At 42.5% G+C, this 27,535-nt stretch overlaps 1 protein-coding gene across 1 annotated transcript; it reads right to left on the bottom strand.

The window, feature by feature from the left end:
* Positions 1-1,373: 1,373 nt before the first annotated feature.
* NXPH1 (neurexophilin 1) lies at positions 1,374-27,535 on the bottom strand. Its single transcript, XM_036759346.1, has 2 exons — positions 27,503-27,535; positions 1,374-2,394 (listed from the first exon to the last, which is right to left on the bottom strand). Exons 1-2 carry the CDS (start codon positions 27,533-27,535, stop codon positions 1,633-1,635), a joined length of 795 nt encoding a protein of 264 aa, XP_036615241.1. The 3' UTR covers positions 1,374-1,632.

Below are 27,535 nucleotides of genomic sequence, written 5' to 3'. Positions count from 1 at the left end.
ATCAGCCCCACCTGAGGGAAGTTAAATCCCGCTGCCAAGTTTTCTGCTAACACCGCTGTCTGACTTTGCCCAGGTTGTGCTGAGTCACTGCAGCAGGACCAAGCCCAAGCTTTGTTATACTCCTGCTGTCCCCCTTCCCCACTTGAAAAGGAAGATTAACAACAAAATATCTTCCACCTGTCCACTCACCCCACACACAGACATAGAATGGCCTTCCATCGCATTAGGAATTTGGCTGATTGTCAATCTAGAGGATTCCCAGAGCCCCTGGCCTTCCAGACCTCAGAGGTTGCTTGGCAGCCCCCACCCTCGTGGTGGCCCAGGGGGATTCCCCCAGGCCTTCCTGAGCTGTCCCGTGCAGGTGCCCAGCAGTCATTCCCACAGCTCCAGACACAAGCAGAGCCGGAAAGTGTGAAGCTGTGACATCCAATCCCAGCTTCTCCCGGGAGCCTTTGAAATCACTGCTGACACAGGACATATTGAAACTGAACTTTAAGTATTTTATTTCTATGTACATTTCATCTTCGTACAGAAATAAAACTAACTACAGACAGACCGTAATGCGGTGTATATGTATCGCTTCCAACAATCCGTTAGCTAAGTGCCGAGCACAGAGTTCTGTCTCATTTGTGCATTTACAGCTACACTGCTAACGTGGACTCTGACTCCTCCTCGTCACCTTTTTTCTTTCGTAACCAATAACAAGCAGAGAGACAAGTACAAGTTAATATTAATAAGCTGCTGAAATAACACGGGATAAACTATGTACAATACAAACCATTCATACAAATGAAGACTAGGATATTGAGTTTGTTACCATGTGTGGAGTAAAGATAAGATGGCCACTTACAACTTACATGTCGCCTGTCTCTTGGGCACGTCCCCTCAAGAAATAGTGGCTGGGGAGTTTCTAAGTGGACCTCTGCCAATGCCAATGACTGGGGGAAAAGCTGAAATCTGAAGATGTGCCAGCATGTAAATTCCAAAGGTTTGCTTATCTTTCTACAGGGCAGGCCTCCTAGGGCCACCTCGAATGTGCCTACAGGATGCTGGGTGGGTGGGTTCATTTGGGAAGGAATACTGAGCTCTAGAAACACGCGTTCCATTGTCACAAGCAGTTAGGCCTATGGTATTGGTTACCAGTGCAGCTATCTGAAGCAGGAGCACGTGTGAGAGGGAGGGAAGGATGGATTTACATGGATTCAAGACTTGGAAGGATATCTCCACGCCAGTGCCTGTCAGAGCCCAATCCTGTCGAGCTATTCCCTTCTGCCTTGACTGGCTATCTAAAACCTTATGACCCAGAGAATTAAAAGACCTCTAAACAAGGGTCCCAGTAGATGCAAGCCAAAATATGTGTGTACATGTACATGTATGTCTGTGTGTATGTATGTTTCTCCTTGGGTGATTTTATGTAAAACCTGCAGTGATTCACAACTACACTGAGAGATGGAGCCAATGGGCAGAAATGACACCAGATTGTCCCCCCTGGGATCTTGGCAGCCCGTGGACAACAGCAGCATCGTAGACACAATCCAGGCCCCAGATGGGACCTTCTCCTTTGTAGTAACAGCCCTGTCATATGACCTCTTTTATTCCTCAGGCTTCAGTCTTACCCACACTGGCTCCTCCTCAACCTGAAGGGAAGTAGGGCGTGTCACTGTGATAGTTGTAGTCAGGACACACCTTCTGTACTAGTTTGTAATCGGTACTATAAAAGGAAATGTAAATACAGATGACCTTAAAGGGCTTAGAGCACAGCCAGGACACATGGCTCTGTGTCTGCTCCTGGTAACAGGTTTTGGAAGGGTCATAGTTACAGAGAGTGTTCTTGGTCGCCTTGTCAACCTTTTCATACTCGATCCGGCAGTTAAAGGACTTGGAATCTTTGGCATCGATCACCGTCTGCTGGGCCAAGTCGAATTCCACAATCTTGGTTGGGGGCACCAAGCTCACAGAGACATTGCCTTGCCCAGTGGAATTGTGCCGGAAGTACACGCTGAAGGTCCCGTTACCGTGGTCAACGATTTTCCCAGTTATCAACAGGTTGAGCTTCACAGTTTTGATGTTGGAATGAAAATCACCCCAGCCAAACATTTTCTTAAACTTCCCCGTCTTGACGATGGGCCGTCGCTTGGCTCTGGGCCGAGGCTCCTGAAGGTCCGTGGAGTTCCTTAGCCAGTCCCAGAGATCTTGCTCCGAGTAAGGTTCTGGGGTGTCATAGCGCAGGTCCAAATCTGTACCATTGTCTTTGCCACGAAAAGTCTGTGAGAGAAGCCGGCTGATGGACAAGTCTTTGCTGCTTTCTGTCCAGATGTGCTTTAGGGTGGATTTGGTGCCTCCAGATTTTAGAAGCTCCGACTTCCCGCCATTCGTTAAATTGGCACATGTGACCTAGTGGGGGAAAAAGAAGACAGATGACATTCTTATCTCCACATGAAAAGAGTATTGTTTTGAGCCAATATCCATGTAGGTGGGGCCTCCATTACAATAGACTGAAAATTACACAGCCATAGAGCCATGCCATTAAGCACGCATCCCATCAGCATCTGTTCAAATGGATGATAAAACTGCTTCTCCCTTCTCATAGATATCACATTGTGATGACATTAAGAACAAGGGGGAAAAGACAGTGGAGCAGGAAGCCAGGATCAAAGGATGAGACTAATTCCTACACATGTACTGCCACCTAGTAGGAATAGATGAGTTACAAGTTCACAAAGGCTGAACAGAAGCACAGAAGCCGAGTAGCATTCATACTCAGCACCAGAACCAACCCAGATACTTGAGACAAAAGGACACAAAGTGCTTGGGCCCGGACAGTAAGGCCTTCCCCATTTGTGCTCTGAGGAAAAGAAAAAGTTTCAAGGTTCCCCTTAGTTCTAATTGTGATTTCAAATGATTAAAGTCAACTATGAGAGGGAGAAAGATTTGCTGCTTTTGCTTGTTTCTGATTACCTGCTACATGGACAGTCTAAGCAAAGTGACTTTGTGATAGGGTCCTAGTTTTTTCTCTCGGTGAAAAAATATGTATATATGCCTGACTATACATGACACCAAATGTGGGGAATAAAGGGAATCTAAGACAAAGATCCTGCCCTCTGGGGGCCTCTGTTCTAGTCCAAGAGTCAGTCATGGGCACAAACCTGGCCCAGACCCAGAGGTCAGCAGAGGGTAAATGCCAAATGAGAAATCTTTCCTCTTTCCAGTGCTAAGCAGGTGTGCCAAGGATGTCAAAGACAGAAAGAAAGGTCCTTTGTACCCCAAAACAGTCAAGGAAGTACTTTGTGCCTTACATTGCAAAGAACTGGAAATAAAGCAGGTATCGATCAATCAGAGGATGGTTAAACAAATCATCATATGTGAATAGAATGGAATATTATAAATGATGAATGTGAAGCATTCAGAGAAGCTTGGGAAGACTTACATGAACAATATGAATTGATGTAAACTGAGAAGAGGGAACCAGGAAAGCAATATGTATAACAACAGTATTGTAGGAAGCAAGGAAGGAACGAAGGAAGGAAGGAAGGAAGGGACGGAGGGAGGAAGGAAAGAAAAAAGGGAGGAAACACTGTATAACTATACTGACTGAAGAAGAGATGAGAAAAAATATATTCTTTGTAGAGGGGGGTGACTATGGATGTGGAAAATTGTATACACTATCAAACTCAGTTAATACATTGGTTAGTTTTGCTGAGCTGCTGTTTTTCTTTTTCTTTGTTTTTTTTCTTCATATTAGTTTTTTTTTTCCTTACAGGATAAGTCTTGCTGAATAGGGGACAGAGAAGAATATGTTATTAAATGAAATTACGTAAAAGGAAGGGAAAAGTAATATCAAGGTAGCTATAAAAAGGAAGGGTAGCTATATAAAAGGTAGTCCTTCCTTGGACTCACTCCTTACCATTTCTACTCCATTATAAATTTTGCCTCTGTGTGTTGGTAAGCAAAATGAGCTCCTTAGCACTTAGTTCAACAAGTGCCCTTGAAGAGTTTGGCTTTTGTTGCCTTTGAGTAATTCAGTGTATTTTATTGAGCCTTACTAGGTGCTAAGCCCCAGGCCCAAACCTGTATTAGGTGTAAAACCTTAGTGGGTGTGGATTGGCAACTAAGGTGGGGCCCAAGGTGGGGCCAACTCAGGGGAGGGCCTAGTTTACATGTCTGGGAGAGCAGAGGCTTTTAGACCACGTGGGTTTAAGTCTGCCTCTTTGTGACGATTCTAGGTCACATGGGTGAGTCGCATGTGTAACTCACCCCTGATGCTGAAAAAGATATAAAAACCAGGGGTTGGCTGTCTCTTCTTCGAAGCTCTTCCCCACAGCAGTGGTGGCTCGAGTGACTCTGGGCCAGGCCTTGTTCTGAGCTCCCAGGGTGAACCTAGATGTTGGTAACAATGAATCTGTATTGGGTCTGTCTGTTGATGTTTGTAATTTGTTTGTATTTTACTCTGAAGTTCAGTGTGCTGGATTTTTCACCTGAACTAAGTTTGTGTGCTGAATTAAAGTAACCTTGTCAACCCCTTCACCTTGCTTTCCTTAGTTAAGCAGATCAGAAGAACCTGTGCTGTTGGCAGCTTTCTGAGTACTGGCTATGGGTGGATCTTACACCCCCACGACAGCTGCTAGCCAGATTGCTGAAACACTTTGCTTTTAAGCTTTGCTGTTGCTCCCAGGCTCTTGGATCTATACTTCATCCCTGTCATTACACACCGTCCTAATAGATCCCAAACTCAACCTCTGATGCCCCAGAAATCTGTTCCCTTTGGGGAAGTCAAAGGGGAACAAGGGAGAGTTTGGACGTGGTCATGGCTGACCTGAGGCTAAGCTGGGAAACAGGCAGTTTGGCTTGAGGTCCCCAGCCTCCAATGGCACCAAATGTTGGGTATGGACAACTCTGGGACTACCCCATCCTTCTAATGCCTGCTGTCTTAATGCTATGAGATGGTGGTAGTGGTGGTGGTGGTGCTCACAGGTGTTATTTCTCAGGGTCTTCTTTCTCTATAACATCCTTGTCAATCAGTCAGTTGGTCAAGTGACATTTCTTAAGTGATTGCTATGTGCCAGTCATGGTGTTAAGCACCAAAGATACAAAGAAAAGTATGAGAGAGCTCCTGACCTCCAGGAGCTCACCATTTGTTGGGCAGTACAGCAATAGACATGAGGTGAAGGGAATCTCACAGACTGAGGTTATGGCTCCAGGATGCTCATGTTTGCAGCACACCTTGCCACCACTTCATGCACACAAGATCAGAGGAAAGGGTCCCAGTGTCTCTCCTTTGACACAGCTATGACTTATAGCCTGACAAGCCAACCCAATTGACCACCCAACCACTAAATTCACATGAGTTTATGCTGATGTTGGGCTGGATATTCAGATGTGGTATGAATCTGCAAAGGGATATTCATCACAACAATACTCTCTCCTTTCAAAGATTTCGGGACACTACTCTCTCCCAGTTCTCCTCCTACCTGTCTGGCCACTCCTCTGTCTCTTTTGCTGAATCCTCCTCCAGATCATCCCCTCTAATCATGGGTGTCCACCAGGGTTTTTTCCTGGGTCCTTTTCTTTTCTCCCTCTAAACTACTTCACTTGGCAACTGATCTCCAGCTTCCAAGGACTTAATTGTCATTTCTATGCTGATGATTCTCAAATCTACCTTGGAGGCCCCTGCTGCCCTCCAATCTCGTATCTCCAACTGTCTGGCAGATATCTCAAATTGGGTGTCCAGTAGACTTCTCACACTCAACATATCCCAAACTAAACTCATTCTTTCCCCCTAAATCTACCCTCTACCTACCCTATTACTACAGGGCGCAAAACCATCCTTTGGGTCCCTCAGGCTCTGGGTCCCTAGATGCCATCCCTGACTCTTCACTATCTCTCACCCCCTTCCATATCCAATCTGTTGCCAAGGCCTGAAAATTTTAACTTTGCAACATATCTTGAATATACCCCCTTCTCTCCTCTGACACTGCCACGCCCCTCATGTAGCCCCTCAACACCTCATACTTTGACTATTCCAATAGCTTTTTAGTGGGGCTGTTTGCCTCCTCTCTCCTCACTCCACTCCATCCTCCATTCAGCCAACAAAATAATTTTCCTAAAGCACAGGCCCAACTCTGTCACTTCCTGTCTCAATAAACACTAGTGGCTTCCTATCACCCACAGGGTCAAATGCAAAATCGAAAGTCATTCATAACCTAGCCCTGTCCAATCCTTCCTGTCTTCTTATACCTTACTTCCTCATCACATGTTCTGATGCAGTACCCCCAGCCTCCTGACTGTTCCATGAACAAAACATACTATCTCTTCACTCCAGGCATTTTCTCTGGCTGTGTGCCATGCCTAGAATGCTCTCCCTCCTCAACTCCAGCTACTGGCTTCCATAGGCTCCACTGAGTTTCAGCTAAAATCCCATCTTTTGTAGGAAGTCTTTCCCAACCTCTCTCAATTCTCATGCTGTGCTTCTCGTAATTATTTCTTATTTATCCGGTATATAGCTTGTTTATTTGTAATTGATTCCCTCCCTGCTTCCCATTAGAACATGAGCTCCTTGAGGGCAGGGACTGTCTTTTGCTTCTTTTTATATCCCTATCCTTTTGCACGGTGCCTGGCACATAGTAGGTGCTTAGCAAATGTTTATTGACTGGCTGTTTTTGTATCCCCAATGCCTGGCTTATAGCAAGCATTTGATAAATGCCTGTTGGTTGATTGATTGACTGGCCTATGTGAGGTGTATATTTTTACCTCTTTTAAAGATAAAAGGATGCCTATTAATTTCTTCCAACCATTATTTTTTTTTACCGTAGCTCTGTTACTGCTCATTACAGATAATTATAGTGTTGCTTTGGAAATGATATATTTCTTGATTCAAAGGCATGAATACTTGAGAGCAGATAGATATGTAAATAGCATTATGTGTAAGGATAAGAAATCTCACTCTGGGTGAATAGTAAAGACAGAAAGAACGAGGTTGACACAAGCAGGAATATAGGCTCAAGTTACATTTGGGCCAGCCTACATTGCCTTGGGGGATGACGCACTGTTTAGAGATGAAGTCCTAAACATTGGCAATATTCCTGGTTCTTTTCTAGGTAGTTTTCCCTCCCCCAGAAAATTGTAAGCTCCTTGAGGATGTAGGTCAGATAGTAGTAGCCTTTTGTATCTACCTAACCTGCCTACCCTTCCCTACTACCCACATAGAAGGTGTTAAATTGAATTGCCGCTTACGATCATTTGATGAATAATAGAGAGACATAAAATAAAAAGGAAATGTAAACCAAGATTCATCAGGAAGAGATATACTTTGTTCTCCACGGCAGTTTGGGGTTGAGAGAGGGTGGTTAAGAGGGAACATATTTCATAAAGACTCTAGTAGAGCAGTAATTATCTCTAAGAAACCCCCTTGCAGTGCATTCTTCCCTCTGCTTTTCCAGCTAGTCCATTATTGCACATAGGGATCATCTTTCCAGTCAGTGACCTTTCCATCCACCATTCCATCTGCCTTCCATCCACCATTCCCAAACTGACTTTACCCATTAGGTATAGATGGCATGCTGGGGAAGAGGTGTCCTGAGACCACAAAGTCTGAACTCTTCCCCACTTCTATGGCATTTGCCCAGTTTCCTTGATCCATCAAGTACAGCTCAAGGCTCCCTGCTCTAATCTAGATTTCTCTCTCACACAAGATTGAGGCCTTACTTTCACTGACAGTAATGGCTTACTTTGCATTAGTCACCTTGAGCAGCCAAAGGAAATGACTTTGCCTTTTGAAAAACCAAAATTGGTCACTTCTGGATGCTGTATATAACCTCACCCCTAGCAGAGAGTCACTGCAATAACCCATTTGGGAAAAGCAGAGACAGGACAGAAGGGTTGGCCATGATCATTTAGCCAGTTAGGGAAATAGTCGATCAACATGCTGGAAACTTGGAAGGCACTGTGCTCGTGCTGAGGAGGTCTTTAATAAACATAAGGGTGAAATGAGACACAGTTCCTGCCTATGGGGCACTCACAATGTAATAGTAAGAGACAAAGGTGTTCAGATGTTTTATTTACACCTAAGTGGTTCTATACCAAAAAGACGATCTTCTATGAGCATGAGAAATACTATACATCTTCCCCAGTTGCTTTTGACTTCTTTCAGAGACCAGAAAGAAAAGCTAAAATACAGAGTTGTTTCTGGAAGGAGATTTGGGTCTTAACTATTCTAAAGGCTGCTATTGATCAACAAGACCTTGTTGGGATACCCATCCCTACTTAAAAACATCTGTCATTTCAGTCATGTCAGTATGTGTTATTGACGCAGATCAAGACTACTCCCCACCCCTTTACAACCTGTCTTCTAGAGTGACTAGTTTTTGAAAAATACAATGGGTGCTGAGCCTTTCCAAACTTAGCTAGGCTTCTCCTCAGAAGACAAATTAGCCATTCTTGCAAGACTCCAGGGAACTTTTCAGCTTGAGAGGGCATGTCTTTTGCTACCAGGACTTTGGAGAACCCAGGGCCAACTCCATACCCTAATGAGGCAACATTGAGGCTTCTTGTTGCTGTTGTTTTGTATCACAAATGCAAAGCACTTCAGGCCATGGAAGCACCTCAGGAATGAACTGAGGATCATGCTAACTTGTCTAGAAAGCCAGAATCATTGCCCAAGAAGGACAATCATATTGTCATCATTCCATGACTCCATTAGATTAAAACATTCTCCCTCAAAGGACTACGAATGTCACATCTTGTTTACTAAGGGTACCCCCAACTCCCTGCATGAAGAATCTCTAGCTGAAGGTTTGCAATAGCTGCTCAAGCTTTGTGCTGTTGAATGATCCCAGAATCACAAACTCAGTCACAGAATTTCTGATTTGGGAGGGACCTCAGAGGCATCTAATTCAACCTACCCATACCTAAAAAGGAAATTCTTCTAAAATTCTATGAGTTATCAAATCCTTCTAAAACATGTTAGCCTGGATTCATCAAATTCTTTAATTCCTCTTACTGTAGCTACTGATAAGAAAACTACTTCACAGTTGTTTGTGGCTCTTCACATTTGAAATATCATGGATTGTGACAGCCATGTGGAAAAAAAAACTATTCTTGCTGTGGAGAAATCAAACTTTTTTCATGCTGGGAAAATAACCCTCCCTCTCAGTTGCTGATCTTAGAAGCACACACACACATCACTTTTGACTCACTTGCACATGAATATTAATGAGTGATTGAGAAGCATTATTCCCAATGCCCTATTCTCATCACTTGGTCCATTCTCCCCAAATATAATTGCAGGTTTCTCACATTTTTTGCATTACAAGAGGTTGATTCTTATATTAATAAATATATGAAATGCCATTAATACAAAAGAAAGGAAACTCAGTAAAAAAGTTAATATTTTATGTTATTTCCTTTTAAAATGTATAAGGAATATCTTGTGTGAAGACCCCTGGGCATATATGTCCAATAACGAGCAACATATTAAAATAACATGTTAAGAGACTAGTTCCCACCTAAAGACAGAATCTTCTTCAACATCATTCTTGCATTATGCATTTTCCCATTTTACCTTGCCTGAACAATGTTATTATGGTGGTAATATTTGTAAATCAAATAAAAAAGGCTTTTGGCACCACCACAGGCAACTGATTTTGCCTCTGATTCCATTGGCAATCCTCAAGGAAAAGAAAGAATCTCAGCTTGGTACAGAAGTCCCTGGAGTTAAAACACAAGTCCTGCACTCAAATGGGGGGAGGACAGACAGCATGATAATTTTAGATTGGCAATTATTGTACTCATGGGGGGTTCCCCAACATAGAGGCTCTATATAGAGTTTAATGGGTTACTTAGGGAAAAGAATAAACATTAAAAGCAGGTTGGGGCAAACATTTGTGAAAAGAAAAATTGTAAATGTGCAACAATCATATGAAGGAGTGCTCTATAATCACCAATAATAAAAAATACAAACTACAACATGTCTGAAGCTTTGCATCACACTCAGCAAAATGGCAAAGAGGACCAAAGGCAGGCACAGTCAGTGCTGGATGGCTCAACACACTCGGGCACACTGCTCTCTTGGCAGAGCTGGGAATCAGGACAGCCACTTGGGAAAAGAATTGGGAAGGTACCTGATTCATCCCCTGAGGTTGCATGTGTAATGGAAGTTGAGCTGGTCCTTTAAGGAGGTGGAGAAGCTGGATGATTTTCTCACTGCCTGAGGCATTGAAAGCCCAACCCACTCCAAGATGCTGCCGGATGTTTTCACAGAACTCCTATTTCTAGGCAGGATATTTTTCTGACCAAATACTATGGATTACCATGATGAATGTGGCTGCAGGGGGGAGAATGGTTTGACTTGAATTTAATCAGGAATTATATCCTTTTAATTTATTGGTAAAGGTGTTTCATTGCATTTTACAATAAATAAATTTCTCATGGCATGCTAACCCAGAGCTAGAATCAGTGGATTGGCCTCAGTTGGGATTTGGGTGGATTATCTTCTGACCTAGATGCAAAGGGAAGCAAATATAAGAAGAAAATCATAGTGTAAGTGCAAAGAATAACAAAATGACTTAAACTGAATCCTAGAAAACCATACTGACAAAATTTAATGTCAATGAAGAATTATGAGAAAAGGTTTCCTTAGTTTATTTGCAGAGATTAGGAATCACAGGTGTAGGCACAGCCTTTGACATCAGGCATATGCAATATTTTGTAGTTTGATCAAGTTTTGTTTTGTTTTTACTTCAAAAAAGTTGCATTATGTTTTGTTTTCTGGGAAAGAGTGGAGGATGAGACACTGTAAGAGATGAGAGAACAAAAGATAATTAAAATTTAATTTAAAAAATAAATCTTTGGGCTGGGTATAGTAGGAAACATCTGTAATCCCTGCTACCAGAGATGCTAAGGCTGATGGACTCTTGAGATAGGGAGTTCTGAGCGTGCATTAAGCCAGGCCCCAGGAACAGGCTTAAGGAGAGGCAAGAAATGGAACATGCCAAAGCTTCTGTGGCAGTTCATCATAGCCCATGAGTGCCTACTGCATTTTCAGCCTGAGCAACATAGGCAGACCCAAACAACAACAACAAAAACAATAAATGATTACAGAACTGCACAGGCAATGTTGCAGACATCAGTCACCTCAGAATCTCTGGGAAGCAGGTTTCCTTTCCCTTTTGTCATTTGGACTCCTTTCACCACTACTATATCAGAACCTTGAACAGCACCCACAGTCCATGGAATGTTAAGCCAACTATCCAGAAGTCAAGAGTGTGAGAGTTAGGCAGAGCTTATTCTATTCTCCTCCTCCTTACTCTACATCCTTTGCCAGGGAAAAAAAGTACTGTGCGTTAAGAAATTCTCTCTGCCTCTAACCAAAGGGAACAAAGTATAACTGAGAGCAAACTTGCTAGTGAAATGCCCCACTAATGTGTGAGGAAAGGAAGATGGCAAGGGATCCTGACTTGCATCAATCCATTCCAGTCTGGACTACCAGGGGAATAACATAGGAGGAAAGAAAATTACATTTGAACTGACTGGGCAGAGTAGGACATATTTCAAAATCCCCCATAGCTAGAGAAACTATACACACCCAGGTTCACAGCCTTGGGCTGATTCTTCACACTCCCTCTCCTTAAACTCCTTGATGCCAAATCTTTTAATATCAGCTTAACCCCATCTCCTCCATTCTCATCATCTCCTTTAGCCACACAGCCACCACTCATGTTCAGTCCCTCATTGTCTTTCACCTGGACTCTTGCAAAAACCTCCTCATGGGACTCCCTGAATTCAGTCTTGCCCTTTACAAAACATCCTTTACAAATGATATTTTTGTTCCACTTGCTGGAATTTTATTTTTCCCAATTACATGTAAAGATAGGTATCAACATTCACTTTTATAAGATTTTGAATTCCAAATTTTTCTCCCTCCCTTCCCTTCCCCCTCCCCAAGACAGCAAGCAATCTGATATGGGTTATACATGTACAATCATATTAATCATTTCCACATTAGTCATGTTATAAAAGAAGAATTAGAACAAAAGAGAAAAACCATGAGAAAGAAAAAGCAAAAAAGTGAAAATAGTCTGCTTCAATCTCTATTCAGACTCCATAGCTCTTTCTCTGGATGTGGATAGCATTTTTCATCATGAGTCTTTTGGAATTGTCTTGGATTATTGTATTGCTGAGAAGAGCTAAGTGTATCAAAGTTGATCATCAGACAATGTTTCTGTTACTGTGTACAATGTTCTCCTGGTTCTGTTCACTTCACTCAGCATTCAGTTCATGCCAGTCTTTCCAGATTTTTCTGAAATCTGCTTTGCATCATTCCTAATAGCACAATAGTATTCCATTACATTCATATGCCACGACTTTAGCCATTCCCCGATTGATGGACATCTCCTCAATTTCCAATTCTTTGCTAGCACAAAAAGAGCTGCTACAAATATTTTGTACAAGTGGGCCCTTTTTCCCTTTTTATGATCTATCTGGGATACAGACTAGAAGTGGTATACAACTGATATTCTTAAACACATATCTGACCATGTAATTTCCTGGTTTGGAAAAATTCAATGACTCTCTATCATTTCTAGGATAAAATACATGCTCCACTTTTAGGCAGTGAAAGCCTTTCCCGATATGGCAGCATTGGCTCTTCCAGGTGATGATCCTTTATTCCCTCTCTCACACTTTGCATTTAAGCCACATTGGCCTCCTTGATTTCTCGATGAAGGAAATTTCATCTGCCACCTCCGTACCTTTGTATAGTCTGGCCTCCATTTCATTTTATGCTTTGTTTTGTTGTTGTTGTTTTGCAATTTTTGTTACATTTTGCATCCTAAATTGTCTCCCTTCCACCTTCCCAACTCCAAATTATAGAAGGCCAACATTTGCCATAGAAAACCAGATACAGATATGAAGATACGCATGCGGAACCACACAAAACATACTTTCATATATCATTCCTTTTTCTGGACAAGGAGAGCATCTTCCTCATAAGTCTTTCATACTTGATTTGAATGGTCATATTACTGAGAATGGCTTAGTCGTTCACAGTTACTCTTCAAACAATATTGTTCTTACTATATAAACATTCTCCTGGTTCTGCTCATTTCGCTCTTTATTATTTCATTCAAATTTTTCCAAGTTTGTTTTTTCTGAAATCAATTTGCTGGTCATTTCTTATAGTGCAGTAGTATTCCAACACAATCACATGCCACAACTTGTTCAGCCACTCACCAATTGATGGGCATCCCTGCAATTTCCAGTTCTTTGTCACTGCAAAGAGAGCTGCTACAAATATTTTAGAACATAAAGCCTATTTTCCTTTTTCCTTGATCACTTTAGGAAATAGATCTAAAATAGATCCAAATTGTTCTCCAAAATGGTCAGACCAGTTCATAATTCCATCAATAGTATATTAGCCTCCATGATTTTTTTTTCCATATCTCCTTCAGCATTTGTCATTTACTCTTTCTAATATTTTAGCCAATTGGATAAATGTGAGGTGGTACCTCAGAGTTGTTCTAATTTGAATCTCTCTAATCAAAAATTGCTTAGAGCATTTTTCATATTACCATTTTTTGCTTTGATTTCTTCAATGAAAAACTGCCTGCTCATATTTTTTGATGATTTATTAATTGGGAATGACTTATATTCTTATATATTTGATTCAATTCTTTAGATACAGGGTGTCCCTAAAGTCTGGGCACATAGGCAAAAATACATATTTTGAAATATTTGGAATATTAACAGACCTTATCCTCCTTGGCTTCTTTTTCTGCGTTATGCTAGAGGAGAAGGTATAGTCAATGAAAATCATAGATGCAACACACTTGATTGAACGCATAAAGAGTGAATGTGCTAAAATTGACGGTAATGTGGAGTTATTTCATCAAGTTCTCATGAATCTTGCAAAGCACATCAACCTTTGCACCACAAATGATGGAAATCATGTTGAAGATATTATTTGTTAATATTGGAATTAATTAAAATGTTGTTGAAAATTTCATTCATTTCATTTCTTGAAAATATGCATTTTTTGCCTATGTGTCCAGACTTTAGGAACACCCTGTATTTGAGATATGAGACCTTTATCCAAGAAACTGGCTAAAAAGTGTTTCCAAATTTTCTATTTTCCTTTTAATCTTAGCTACATTTTTTGTTTGTACAAAAACTATTTAATTTAACATAATCAAAATTATCCATTTTATATCTGATGATGCTGTCTATCTCTTATTTATTCATAAATTCTTCCTTTGCCCATAAATCTTAGGGATAATATATTACAAACTCCTTTAATATAATTATCAATCTCCCATTATGTCCAGATTATGTATCCATTTTGTCCTCCTCTTGATAAATGATGTAAGATATTGATCTATACCTAGTTTCTGCCAGACTACTTTCCAATTTTCCTAGCAATTTTTACCAGATAGTGTGTTCTTATCCCAAAAGCTCAGATCTTTATGTCTATCAAACACAAAGTTACTATAATCATTTGTTATTGTGTATTCTATAACTACTCTATTCCATTGGTCTATACTCCATTCCTTAAGCAATACCAAATAGCTGTAATAATTAGCACCTTATAGCACAGTTTAAGCTCTGGTACTGCTAGACCTTCTTCCTTTACTTTTTCTTCATTAATTCCTTTTTCTATATTCTTGACCTTTTGTTCTTCCAAATGAATTTTGCTATTATTTTTCTAGCTCAACAAAATAAAATTTTGGGAGTTTAATTGGGATGACACTGAATAAGTAGTTAGGTGAGTTAGAATTGTCATTTTTATTATAATCACTTGGCCCATCCATGAACAATTATTATTTCTCCAATTATTTAAATCTGACTTTATTTGTACAAAAATGTTTTATAGCTATGTTCATATAATTCCTAGGTTTGTCTTGGCAGGTATACTCCCAGGTATTTTATATCATCTCCAGTTATTTTAAGTGAAGCATTTCTTACTATGAGGCAGCTAGGTGGCACAGTAGATAGACCACTGAGCCTGGAGTCAGGAAGATCTGAGTTCCACTCCAGCCTCAGACACTTACTATGTGACACTGGGTAAGTTACTCAACCTCTCTTTGCCTTAATCCACGGGAGAAGGAAATTACAAACCATTCCTGTGTCTTTGACAAGAAAACCCCACAGACAGTTATGGTCCACCATGTTACAAAGAGTCAGATACAACTGAAGAACTGAACAACAACGTCTCTTACTGTCTCTTCCTAACTATGGTCTTCTGAAGCTGTGAAGAAGTATGGCTGTGCAAAGTGGCAAAGTTTGACTCTATCCAGTACCATGGGGTCAAAATAGTCATCCTTCCATGTCAGATGACCCTACAACCCCACTATTGAGATGCTGAGAATGCAAGGCTATGCAGTCAGTGTGCTGGCTTCTGCCACCTGGCTGGTATACTGGGAAAAGACTGAAGATTAGCCAGTCCAATCCCCATATTATTGGAGAAGGAAGTAAGGATGCCATAAGAAGACAAGAGGCTGCCATGGCTAAAATTTGTGGCACAGTCTGACTCTTTCCAGCACCTTGTACCCTGAGCAGTCATCCTTCCATGTCAGATAAGCCCAGTCCTAAGAGGTTGCCTCAGAAGTGTCCTAGATAAATATTGATCATTTATGTACTATTTTGAAGTTTGCAAACCATTGACAAATATTATTTCATTGTATCCTCATAAAACTCTTAGAGATGGGTCTATCATTTCCCCGTTTTATAGGAATGAAGAAACTGAGGCAGATAGAAGTTAAGTGATTTGTCTGGAGTCACAAAGCTGGTAAGGATCTGAGGTTGAATTTGAACTCAGGTGATCCTGACTGCAAGCCCAACATTCTATCCATTGTACTACCTAGCTTTCAGTCTGAGAATCAAGGATGGAGGGATGAGGAGGGAAGGACAAAACAAACTCCATACATTTAGTCATGGTAAAATCTGTCTCATCTTGTTTGGAAGCTTCAGGGAATCTAAATTGGCTACAAGCCTAACATCAGCTCATACCTGAGCATGGTTGGCTGAGGCGCAAAAGATCCACCAAAGATTTCTAGCCTTAAATTATTAGCCTTCATCAATAACAGTTACCATTTGACATTTGACAAAGTCATATTGAGTGCCAACTATAACTTGGCCAGCACTGAGGGGCTGGAGGGAAGACAGGGAGAGAGACAAAAGGCTATTTTAGTCCCTTCTCCTTTAATTCCCATGCCCACATTGCCCATCTCCAACTGAATACAATGCCTACCAATAGTTCCCACAAATATCATCTATATTCACTGAGGAGGAATGAGTGATTAAAGACATAGGGACCTCCTTATAATGCTGCCTTTGGAAACTGATGGAAAAGCCCCTAGTATTGACAATATGAAACATCTTTGGGGGATTCAGTTCCATCCTGGATGGCATCCACAATGGATCCTTTCATCCTGAACAAACTGGAGTCTCATGATAACATTCTTTTAGGCAATGGGCTTTGGATATTTCTTCTGACTGTCCCCCATGCCTGAAATGCCCTTTCTCCTCTTCTCTGTCTCCTAGCTGCCGTGGTTTCCTTCAAGTGAAGTCCCACACTTTTTACAAGAAACCTTTCCCAGTCCTCCTTAAACTTAATGTCTTCCCTCTGAGAATACACACACACACACACACACACACACACACACACACACACACACACAAGCATACACATGTGCATGCATATGTATTCTTTTTGCACATGTTTGCATATTGCTTCCTCCTTTAGATTGTGAGCTCCTTGAGATTAGGGATTGTTTTGCCTTTTTTTTGTATCCCAAGAACCTCATAAAGTCCCTGGCACATAGGGGTTTCTTCTTAAATGCTTGTTGACTATTAACTGACTGACTGACTCTTTGGGGGGCTGTTTCAACAATCCAGCTACCAGCTTCTGTGGGGGTATAAGATCCACCCATAGCCAGCACCCAGAAAGCTGCCAACAGCACAGGTTCTTTTGGTCTAAGAGTCTCTGCTCTCCCAGACATGTAAACTAGGCCCTCCCTGGAGTTAGCCCCACCTTGGGCCCCACCTTAGTTGCCAATCCACACCCACTAAGGTTTTACACCTAATACAGGTTTGGGCCTGGGGCTTAGGACCTAGAAAGGCTCAATGAAATACACTAAATTACTCAAAGGGAACAAAAGCCAAACTATTCAAGGGCTCTTGGTTGAACTAAGTGCTAAGGAGCCCATTTTGCTTACCAACACAAGGGCATTCCAGCATGAATACTTGATGGTTGTAGCAGCCTTATACCAACATCCATTTGGTGCTTCATTCTCCCACCAGATGGATGGGAATCAGAGTCGGACCTGTCTCCTGCTAAGGCTGCTCTGCCAACCACCTTGAACTGATGTGCCAGTACTTCATCAGAGCCAAATTAGAAGGCCAGGGGTTGTGGGGGAGAGAAGGGTACAGGATATCTAATATTCTATGACCCTTGGAAAAGTAAAATGGCACTATCACTATTGGTGTTGTCACGGTATAGTATCCTCATAACACAGAACTTATTTAGAAGAGTTGATATAATTTTACAGACAATTAATCTGCATTATGTACAAATTGTTTTCCTATTATTGAAAATAAGCTCATTACTATTTGGCGTCTTGTGGTCTTTGCCATTTTGCAAGCTTCTTTCTAAGGCTGATGTTTTAAATAATCTCTTTCCTGGATTCCCTACACCATCATCCTAGGGCAAACAGGAATCACCCAGTGGATGACCCCTGGAGATGCTCCTGGCAGCCAGAAAATGGATATATAATTAAGGCAATAATTCACCTAACTTAATACCTTTTCACTAGTAATATGATTTTCAGAATTTGAAACCCCAACTAAGGCGATGAAAACTTGTCCAAAGCATTGGGTTCAGTGACTACAAAGCTCACCCTTGTTCCCTACCAGACTGGCAATCTGTAACGTATTCTGTTCTCCAACTCCGTGACCAATGGGTTCCCATAAGAGCTCCAGAGAAACCTTTAGTCTGCGTTATGTCCATGACAGTGTCACTGACCCAAGTCCTTGGGGCAGCCATCAAATCACTGAACCATGGAGCAAAGTCTCTAAGAGGAGCCAAATGGGCCACCACCTGACAGGCCGTAAAGCAGGTGCAATGACTAGGGGCCAAATTTATTCTTCCTGCATTTTACGACCAGCCAGTAGAGCTATAGGAGCCTATCTGCCAAATGTGTAATGAAGTTTTTAGGGGAACTATAAAGGGGTTTGAAATACTTCCTCCTCTGCCCAAAATAAAGTCAATTCAAATGTTATTTTCTCTCCTCCTACGTTATCCCCCTGGTAGTCAGGATTGGGATGCATTTTAGTAGCAGACAAATGGACTTTTGTCCTCCACCATACCATCCAGGGCCAGGTCCGCACATTCCACAGGCCTGGGTAGTGTGATATGGGGGCTGAGGTAGGCGCATGCAAAGGCCTGCCTTAGTGGGTCATTCCAGGCACCAAATGTGTCATATCAAACACTATGAGGTAGTTTGGCTCATTAGAATGGGGACACTCATAAGGGGGTGGGGGCTGCTTTCATCTCTCAACACTGAAGTTCTTCTGAAGAAGTCTAAGAAGCTAATTCAAAACCTCTTTGCTGGCTGAGTTGTTAGTGACATTAGAAAGAGTTAAAACAGGACAGAAATAGAACTCCATGAAAGAACTTATTAACTCTTGGCCCCTGTTTTGCATTTGGAGAAAGACATTTAACCCAACTCTCCGAGTTCAGTGCCTGTGATGTCATTAAAGAGCTCTCACTTGAAGAACTTGAAGCTTTGGGAGCCTCATGCCAGCTCTATGCCATGGGAGATTAAACTTGCAGGGGACAAATTCAATTGGGTTAAAAACCGAGAGGAGTTTGAAGATGCTTGCTCCATTCCAGTCATCCAGAGTCCCGTTAAGTTCGCAATCAAACTCTAGTTAGGTAAATAGCTACCATCAAGAGCTTCTCTCTCTGGCAATGTCTTGCTCTAAGCCCTGGTTTATTAATATCAGCTTGCTATTTTCAGCACAGGGGCAGAAAAGAATTTTAAATAAAATTAGAGCTGAGCTGGAAGGCCATGCAGCTCCATTTTAATCAAAATCTGAACTCAAGCCTGCTTTACATATGAGACGGGTTCAGAGAGATCCCTTTCTCATATTAATCATGAGTGTGGACCTGCAATCTTGGGGAAAAGGGCAGAAGAATTTTAAGGAGAAATTTCAAGGCACTTTTTACTCCACAGTGGAAATAAAGCAACATGCAAAAGAATGTTAGAAATACCCAAAGAAACTCTCCAGAACACATTAACATTTTCTCAATTATTAATGGGGATTGATGAATTTTCAAACTCTGAACTTTGAGATCCCTGCTTAACTACACAATATTACATGATCTCATATTTTAATATTTATAAGGAAAAGCTCAAAAAGATTTCTGAGCTGGAGACTGGGAAACAGAGGCACTGTTTGCCCTCCACTCAATCCTGCTGCAGTCCTGCTCCTACAAGGTGCCCAACACTTCCACATCTACCTGCCTTAGAGCAGGAGATTGGGGTGAGGGCTTTATGAGCCACGTATGGCTCAGGGACTGCTCGAATACCTCCTGACAAGGCTGGATCAGGGCTCAGCTAAAGGTGAAGTTCACCTTTGATCACCGGGCAGCCTGAAACTAACCTCAAAACCACACTTTGATCCAAGGCAAGAGCTGAAATCACGGCCTTGCCCATGAACCTGATACCATCCAACAAGCATCTCCAAAGCTATGAGAGGATATGGGATTGGGTGGGCCTAAAGGGGCTGCAATCTGCATCTCTGAAGGCAGTTTCCAAACTGCTGAGATCTTAGATCCATTGACATATTTGAGTAGCTGCAAAGAAGTATCCTGGGCACTGGAACAAAACAAAAACCAGCACCTGCCCTCAAGGCACATGCATTCTATCTAGGGGGATAACATTACATGGGTATATATAGAAGTCTATATGTGATCATTTCAGGAGAGAACAAAATGGCCAACCACTAACAGAATCAGGAAAGGCTTCCTTCAAAAGATGGCGCATGCACTAAGGTTGGAAGGAAGCTCTGTACTCTAAGAGGCAGGGGTAAAGAGAGAGTGCTTTCTAGCGATAGGGAATAACCTAAGCAAAAGCACAAAGGTGGTAAATGGAGTACCACATATCAAAGAAACAGCAAGTAGTCCAATCTGCCTGAAATGTAGAGTGTGCAAATGATGAGTAGTGTGGAATAAGTCTGGAAAGGGTATCTGGTGAGAGCTGGATCACTGGGGCTTTTCTGTGCCAGACTGAGAAGCTGGTTTTTGTCATAGAAGTGGCACCATGACCTGGTCACTTACAAGTATGTGGAGGACAGAAAAGACGGAGGACAGGCAGCGAGCCAGAAGCCCAGTTAGAATGAGGCTGCTGCTGGTAACCCAGGGAAGGGGTGGAGGGAAGGCCTCAGCTGGAGTTAGAGCCATAGAAGTGAAGGGGATTGAATTGACAAGGCTTAGCCACTGATTGACTATGGAGGTTGTGTGACAGGAAGTGGCTAAAGATGAAGCAGAGCCTGTGATGGTCAAAAGCCTGGCAAGAGGCCAATGGCACCCTCCACAAGCAGAATGGCCATTGGCAAAGTGCTTCTCCACTATGATTCTTGTACAAATGTGCTAAGTCAACTACATCTTCACTTTTTTTCATCACATAAACCTACTTGCTGAAGCTCCATTACTTAGCTCATTCCTCATTCAATTTCATCTAGAATCCTGGTCTGTGTGGGGAATATACAGAAACACTCCTTTCTCTCTGCTCAGAGGTGTCCATGTGAAGCCAGTTGCATATCACAGAGGGGCAGGGAGCCTTTCGAAACTTTCCTTTTGGGGAGCCCCATCATCTGATTCCTCTACTGACTGAATAGTTAGTGGGGCACATGGAGAAACTCAAAGCTCAAAGAAAGAGAAGTACATAACAAAGGTCCTGCCAACAAACCCCCTTCCTGGGACTGAGATGAGAAAGAGACAAAAAGGAAAAGATTAGGGATGGAGCAAATGACCTCAACGAGGGAAAGCAGAGAAGAGCCATTTCCCCCCAGCCAGAGGCTTCTGGGAACGTTGACCCTGCATTATCAAAGCCACCTCCCCACCCCCATCAGACAGCTGCCCAGATGGACCAGCACATCTCACTGACAGGTGCTGGCCATTAAAAATAAATCAATAAAAGCATGTTAGACCAAAGAGACAAGAAACAGCTAGGCCAGAAACCTTCAAATCAATCCTAGCTACTCATATTCCCCTTTGGGATTTCTATAAGAATGGTGGGAGTTTCCCAGGGACTAGAGATAGAAAGAGCTTTGGCATCATCTCGCCCAATGATGGTATGTGAGTGAGGGGGAATCAAGGCCCAGAAAGGAGGAGGAGGAGGCCAGGGGTCCCATGGCTAGTAAGTAGCAGAGTTGGGATTTGAACCAGAATCCACTGACTCTAAATCTAGCCCTCCTTGCACTCCCCCATGCCCTCTCTCTGCCTTCAGTATTGCTGCTGATGCTGAGAGCTTGTCATGCTTGACAAAGCACTTGGGACTCATTAACGCCTTGGAACTTCTGGACAAGCCTGATGAGGCAAGTGCTTTTGGGTATTATTGTCCTTCACCTATTGATGAGGAAACTAAGGCCCAAATAAGACAATTGACTTTCCCAAGCTCTCACAATTGGCCAGTGCCTGAGCTAGGATATGAATCAAGATCTTTGGACTTAGAGACCACTGTTCTTGTCACTCCACCATGCAGTCTCTGCCTGTCTAAAGGAATGCCATCCAGCTCTGCCTGGCGTGGACTTTCTTGAGGCCTGCCATTGCTGACCTCTCAACTCAAGGTCACCCAGATATTGGGCAAAGCTGATGGGAACGACAAATGTGTTTACCTCATCATTGCTCAATTATATTCAGGAATAGTGTTGGTATTTGCCTGGGACCTGTGTATTTCTGGGTATTTTTGTTTATTTCACAGACTCATAGAACCTCACCCAATCCAAACACAAAAAGAATTTCCACTGTAATACACCCCACAAGTGGTCACTGAGCCTCTGAGAAGAGCTCCAAGGATGGGGGGCGGGGGGAGAACCACCACTTCTCTAGAGAGGTAATTATTTGCTGCCTCTGCACACTTTGGGGTAGGGGAGAGATGGGCTTTTAAGATCCTCCCATTGGAATTCCAGAATTTCACAGTTGCTCACTGACTCTAACCAATGCTCCAAAAGGTATTCCCACTACTGTCCAGTCAGGTGGTCACTGAGCCTCCCCTACAAGACCTCTAATGGCAGGGAACTCTAGCTCTGGAGCCTGTGCATTCCACTTTAGACAACTCTCATTGAGGAAAAGTTTGTTATTGCTTTATTCCTCCCCTTACACCAGCTCAGCTCTGCCTCCTTGCAATGGCCATTCACTGAGCCTTATTCTCTTCTGCCTTCTGGATTCAAACAAAACAAGTGGAATTCTTCTTCAGACAGCCCCTCAAGTACCTACAGACACCTATTCCTTTCTTCCTAGAGGTTCTCCTATCCACACTGAACACCTTCAGGGCAGCCTTCATCTGCTCTGATCTTGAGACCACTCATTGTTATGATTGCCCTCCTCTGGATGCTCTCCAGCCAACCAAGGCCCTTCCTAAAATGTGGTACCCAGAACTTCCCACAGTACTCTAGATATGGCCTGACTGTGGAAGGCAGGTAGGCCAGTGGAGCTAGATTTTTGAGTATGAGGAAGCAGTGGAGCAAGAAGATGATAAAGGCAGAAAAGGCCAGGTATGAAGAGCTCTAAATCCCAAATATTTGATCCTGGCAGTAACAGGGAGTCACTAGTGCTGATGAAGCAGTGGTGGAGTGACATGATAAAACATACCTCTTTGGGAAGTTATCTGGACAGCTATGTGGAGGAACTTGAAACACAGAGACAGGCCAAGAAAGGATCGCAACAGTCAAGGGTCATAATGGTGACAGTCTAAACTAGTCTTCTAACTGTGGGAGTGGAGAGGACATGCACATGAGAGACAAAGTAAGGCAAGAAGGATGAGATTTTGCAATGGACTGGATAACTGAGGAGGGGGGAAATGAAAAGGTTGAGTTGAGGCTGGCACCAAGGTGTTGAGGCCAGATAACTGGGAAGAGGGTAGTGCCCTTGATGAGAATAAAGATATTGCGGGGCAAGGATGGTTTGGGACCAAAGATAATGAGTTGTGTTTGGGACATATTGATTTTGAGATGTCTACAGGACATTCAATTCCAAATGTCCAAGAGGCAAGTGTGGATGTGATGCAGGAGAAGCTTTAGAGTTGGACATACACATATATATGCATACATGTATGTTTGTATGTATGCATGATGGAGGTGATCTACATAAATAAAAGTACAGAGAGAAGTGAGATAGATAGATAGACAGATCTAACAGTCCTCTGCATAGAGATGATAATTGAACCCATGGCCACTGGTGAGCTTGCCAAGTGAGATAACATAGAATAAAAAGACAAGAAAGTCCAGAACACAGACTTAAGGAATATCCCTTGTCATGGAGTATAACGTGGATGGAGAATTAGCAAAAAAGATGGAGAGAGGACTCGAGAACATATAAGAGAACCAGAGCAGACTAGTCTCTTAGACTCACAAAGAGGAGAGTGCATCCAGGAGAAGGTGAGCACCAGTGTCCTGTGCTTCAGAGAAGTCAAGAATGATCACCTTTGATGAAAGAAGAGACAACACCAGGAATGGCCCCTGTTTTCTCAGTGAAGTCCTTGGATGAGTGGGTGAAGGTAGAAGATACCATGAGAGGACTAAGGAAAAATCGGAAGGTTTAGAATGGTTAGTGTGAGCATTGAGATTGTGAGTTGTTGGGGAGCAATAGAATATTTGCCTTGCTGTATCAAAGGCTCAGTTGAAAAAAGGTAATAAATTTGTAATGGGTCCAGTAAGCATGGTTTTATTATGTCAGCCATGTCCTTTCAGCAGCATGTGAAGGAGCAAAAGGGGCAGAGAATGAGATTAATCCTACATTAGGCCTTGGTAAGGCAACAGGCATTGATTAACTGTTCACTAGATGGCAGGGTGAGAGGCTAAGATCCCTACTAAGAGATGAGGATAGACAGGCAAAAAACAGTGCCTTCCCTCAAGCTGTTCATATTGAAATGGGAGAACCTACAAGCAACTGTGCATATACAAGATATATCCAAGTTTAGTGGGAAATAATCTCCAGGAAAGACACAAGTGGTGAGGGGTCCTGGGAAAGTGGTCCTAGAGAAAGAAGAACCTCAGCCGAGACCTGAAGGGAATTACAAATTTCAGGAGGGGGCCATGAAAAGGGGAAATGCTCCAGACAAAGGGGAAAGAGTCAAGAGATGGAGTGCCTCTCTAGAGAACTGTCTGTGCCTCAAGTCACATGCTGGAAAAACAGCCAGGAAGTCAATATTGCCACATTATAGGATATATGGTAGAGAGTAAAGTGTAAAGAAACTGGAAAGGTTATGGCTTATCCTTCATTTTTGAAAAGGACCAAATACACCTTGGTGATGTCTTGACTCGTGCATGAATTGGATTGATGTGAGGCAGAGCTGCACAAAGTCGTTAGCCTCCCTCTCTTCCACGGTCATCGAAGTCCAGTGACAGGACAAAAGTCAAGACAACTGGCAATGGCCTGTGATGCAGCAGATGGTCTTGGTGTCTTCAATGTTGAACCAAGCTCCAAGTGTTCCAAGGCACCTGCTTCAGCCAACTTCATGGTCATTGGAACAAACTGTTCTCATCTGGCCATTCCACCAAAGGAAGTCTTTATATATAGTTTGGGGCAGACATCTCACTACCTCATTGATGAGCCCAAGGCCTATCAGTTACCCTCAATCTGGTTTAGCCCATCTGCTGAGATAATTTTACTGGGGTGTGGCCTCCACACAAGCTACAGGTTATAGTTGGATGAGAGGTAGACACCAAAGGTGGATGAGCAACCCTGGAAAAGGCTTGGCAAGGCCTCATGCCAGAGGTGCCTGTCTTCCCTGAAGGGTTTAAAGCCAAATGAAGGATTTTATATTTAATCTTGGATATAATAGGGAGTTTATTGAGTGAAAGTGAGGGGAGGGGGAACATGATCACCCCAATGATGTAGGAAGAAAACTTTGGCAGAAGAAAGGAGGATAGAATGGAGTTAAGAGGAGACATGAGGCAGGAAGGCAAACTCAAAGACTATTACAGGAGGCCAGATGTGAGGTGATAAGGTCCTGTACCAGGGTGGTGTTTGTGTGCATCGAGAGAAGGAACCTCATACAAGAGATACTACAGAAGTAGAATTGATAGGACTTGGCAACAGACTGCACGTAAGACATGAGTGAGAGTGAACTTGGTAGGGTGTAATCAGTATTACGACAAGATGGTAAAGGCATGTGAGCAAGAAGAGAGTTGTTGTTTGTCCTTCATTCTTTAAGAGGAGCATGACATCATGGAGGTGATGCCATGACGTGCAAGCGCATTGTATTTAAGTGAGGGAGGGCCAGAGGAAAGCGTAGAGTTGAGTTGGTTCACCAAGGAGTCAAGATAGGGAAGGTGACAAAGTATAGCCAGGGCTGAAATCATGGTTTGGGAAACAACTGAGAGGTGGAGGGAATGGAGGTCATGGTGAAGATGAAGAACAGTGTTAGGGGTTAGAAGGTATTAGTAAAGATGGAATGATACAAAATTATAATTAGACACATTACTTCTTTATTCCTGGGAACTAGACACTTCAACACAGCCTAGGAAGATATTTTCGTTTTCAGAAACTATATCATATTTGACACAATTTTACTTTTCTGTGCCCTAAACATGTGAATCTTCTTCACTCTGTTGTTCTAACTCTTTCTGCCCTATCTTGTGCTTGTGACCCTCCAGCTCAGCAGTATCTTACATTTAGCATTAACTTCATTTTATTTTCAATCCTTTTCACCAAACCCTAGAATCAGTCTCAGAGACAACCTAGTCCAACCTCTCTCTAAATAAAGAAACTCTACATCACAAAACGAGTGACCATCTAACTTCTCTTTGCAGGCGTTGTCCTGCTCTTAACTTTTAATGTGTGTCTTTCTTGGTTTCCCCAAAGAGATTGTAAGCTACCCAAGTACAGACAGACCAGTAGTGTCCATCTTGAAACTGCCCACTAAGCCAAGCAGAGCTTTGTACACTAAGTTGTTGTACGAAAAACATTTCTGTACATCAAGCATAGCGATGATGTGAGCTTTCTCCAGACTTTCTTCCCTCCTGGGCTGGGGAAAGCTCATTACCTTACTTGTACCCACTTTGGCAATTCAGTGTGATTTCCTACAAGGGCAGCCATGAAACTATTATTCATACGTCAGGTTCCTAAACCTAATCCTGGGCTAGAGTAGGAGATATACACTCTCACTAGCCCCTGCTATAGATTCTAAGCCCCCACTGGGGTGTTTCTCATTTACACAAAACCTGACATGATGACAACACTAATTTTTAAACATGCAGTATTTACTAAACGAGAAGCAATAGCGTAATGTTTACCTAATAGAAGGCAAAAACAGAAATAATCAAAATATCAAAATAACCCCCCAGTAAATTTGAGTCACACCTCCTATCAATGAGAGCAACTTTCATGGGGAACACACACTTAGAGCTATATAGCAAGGAGTCAAACAAATAGGAAAACCCATATCTGGACCAACTCACAACTCTAGACTGAAGGTCTTGAGGTCCTTGGTCTCTGTGGCACAAGTCACACGATGAGTTAAATCAGTTATTTGCCATCTAATCTCTGTCTGGTCCTCGTAGCTCTCCTGCTGATTAAAGCTCCTCCTCTGCTACTCCTAGACCACCGAAGTACTGTTAAGGTCTTTTAGCACACAGCCATCCTTACCTGGGTGCTAAAACAATGTTAAGCTAATTCGAATTACGTCCTTGGCTGGAAGACTGCACAGATCCTTAGATCTTCTCCCTTTCAAGCCAGAGAGAGGAGCCATGGATAATGCAGTCAAAACCTTGGGTTTCCTTTTATTTAGTACTATAGGTTGTGCGAGAGAGAATAGTCCAAATAGCTCTTGATGTGGCATAAAGGTCTTACTTTCCCTCAGTGAACTTCCAGCAATTATAGAGCTGATGATAATAGTAGCTAAAGAATGCTCCTGACTTCAGGCACCTTTCTCAACCATTTCAGTCTAACACAGCTGCTATCTTCTCATTCTTCCCCTCTCTGCTTCTTTCAAATACAGACTCCACCATAAGCTTCTCTCTTTAGGCAGCTGTTTGGTCTTTCTATTCTTCTGATCTTTAAGCGTCTGGGTGGTGAGATGGATAGGGCATGGGACCTGGAGTTAGGAAAATCTGAGTTCAAATCCTGGAACACAGTGAACTATAGGGATCTTTGACTAGTTCAGGACTTTAGTTTCTCAGAAAGTTTTCTCTCTGGTCCTCCTAGAATTGTCTGTCTCTTCTCAAATTTTTTTTTATTTGATGAGTAGTATTTCATCTCAAGTTGATTTTACTGGCATTCTACACTTACCCTGCCCTGTCTCAACAGCTCAAATGTCCACAT

This window comes from Trichosurus vulpecula, chromosome 5 (genome assembly GCF_011100635.1).
Source record: "Trichosurus vulpecula isolate mTriVul1 chromosome 5, mTriVul1.pri, whole genome shotgun sequence".
NCBI lineage: Eukaryota > Metazoa > Chordata > Mammalia > Diprotodontia > Phalangeridae > Trichosurus > Trichosurus vulpecula.
The sequence above is the reverse complement of the archived record's forward strand: the minus strand, read 5'-3'. Positions and strand labels throughout refer to the sequence as shown.

What these genes read in the sequence shown, in the direction of transcription:
- NXPH1 (XM_036759346.1), bottom strand. Translation starts at nt 27,535, where the DNA reads ATGTGGACATTTGAGCTGTTGAGACAGGGCAGG. An exon ending in AGCTGTTGAGACAGGGCAGG is followed by an intron (nt 2,395 to 27,502) that starts GTAAGTGTAGAA and finishes TTCCCCCACTAG; the next exon opens with GTCACATGTGCCAATTTAAC.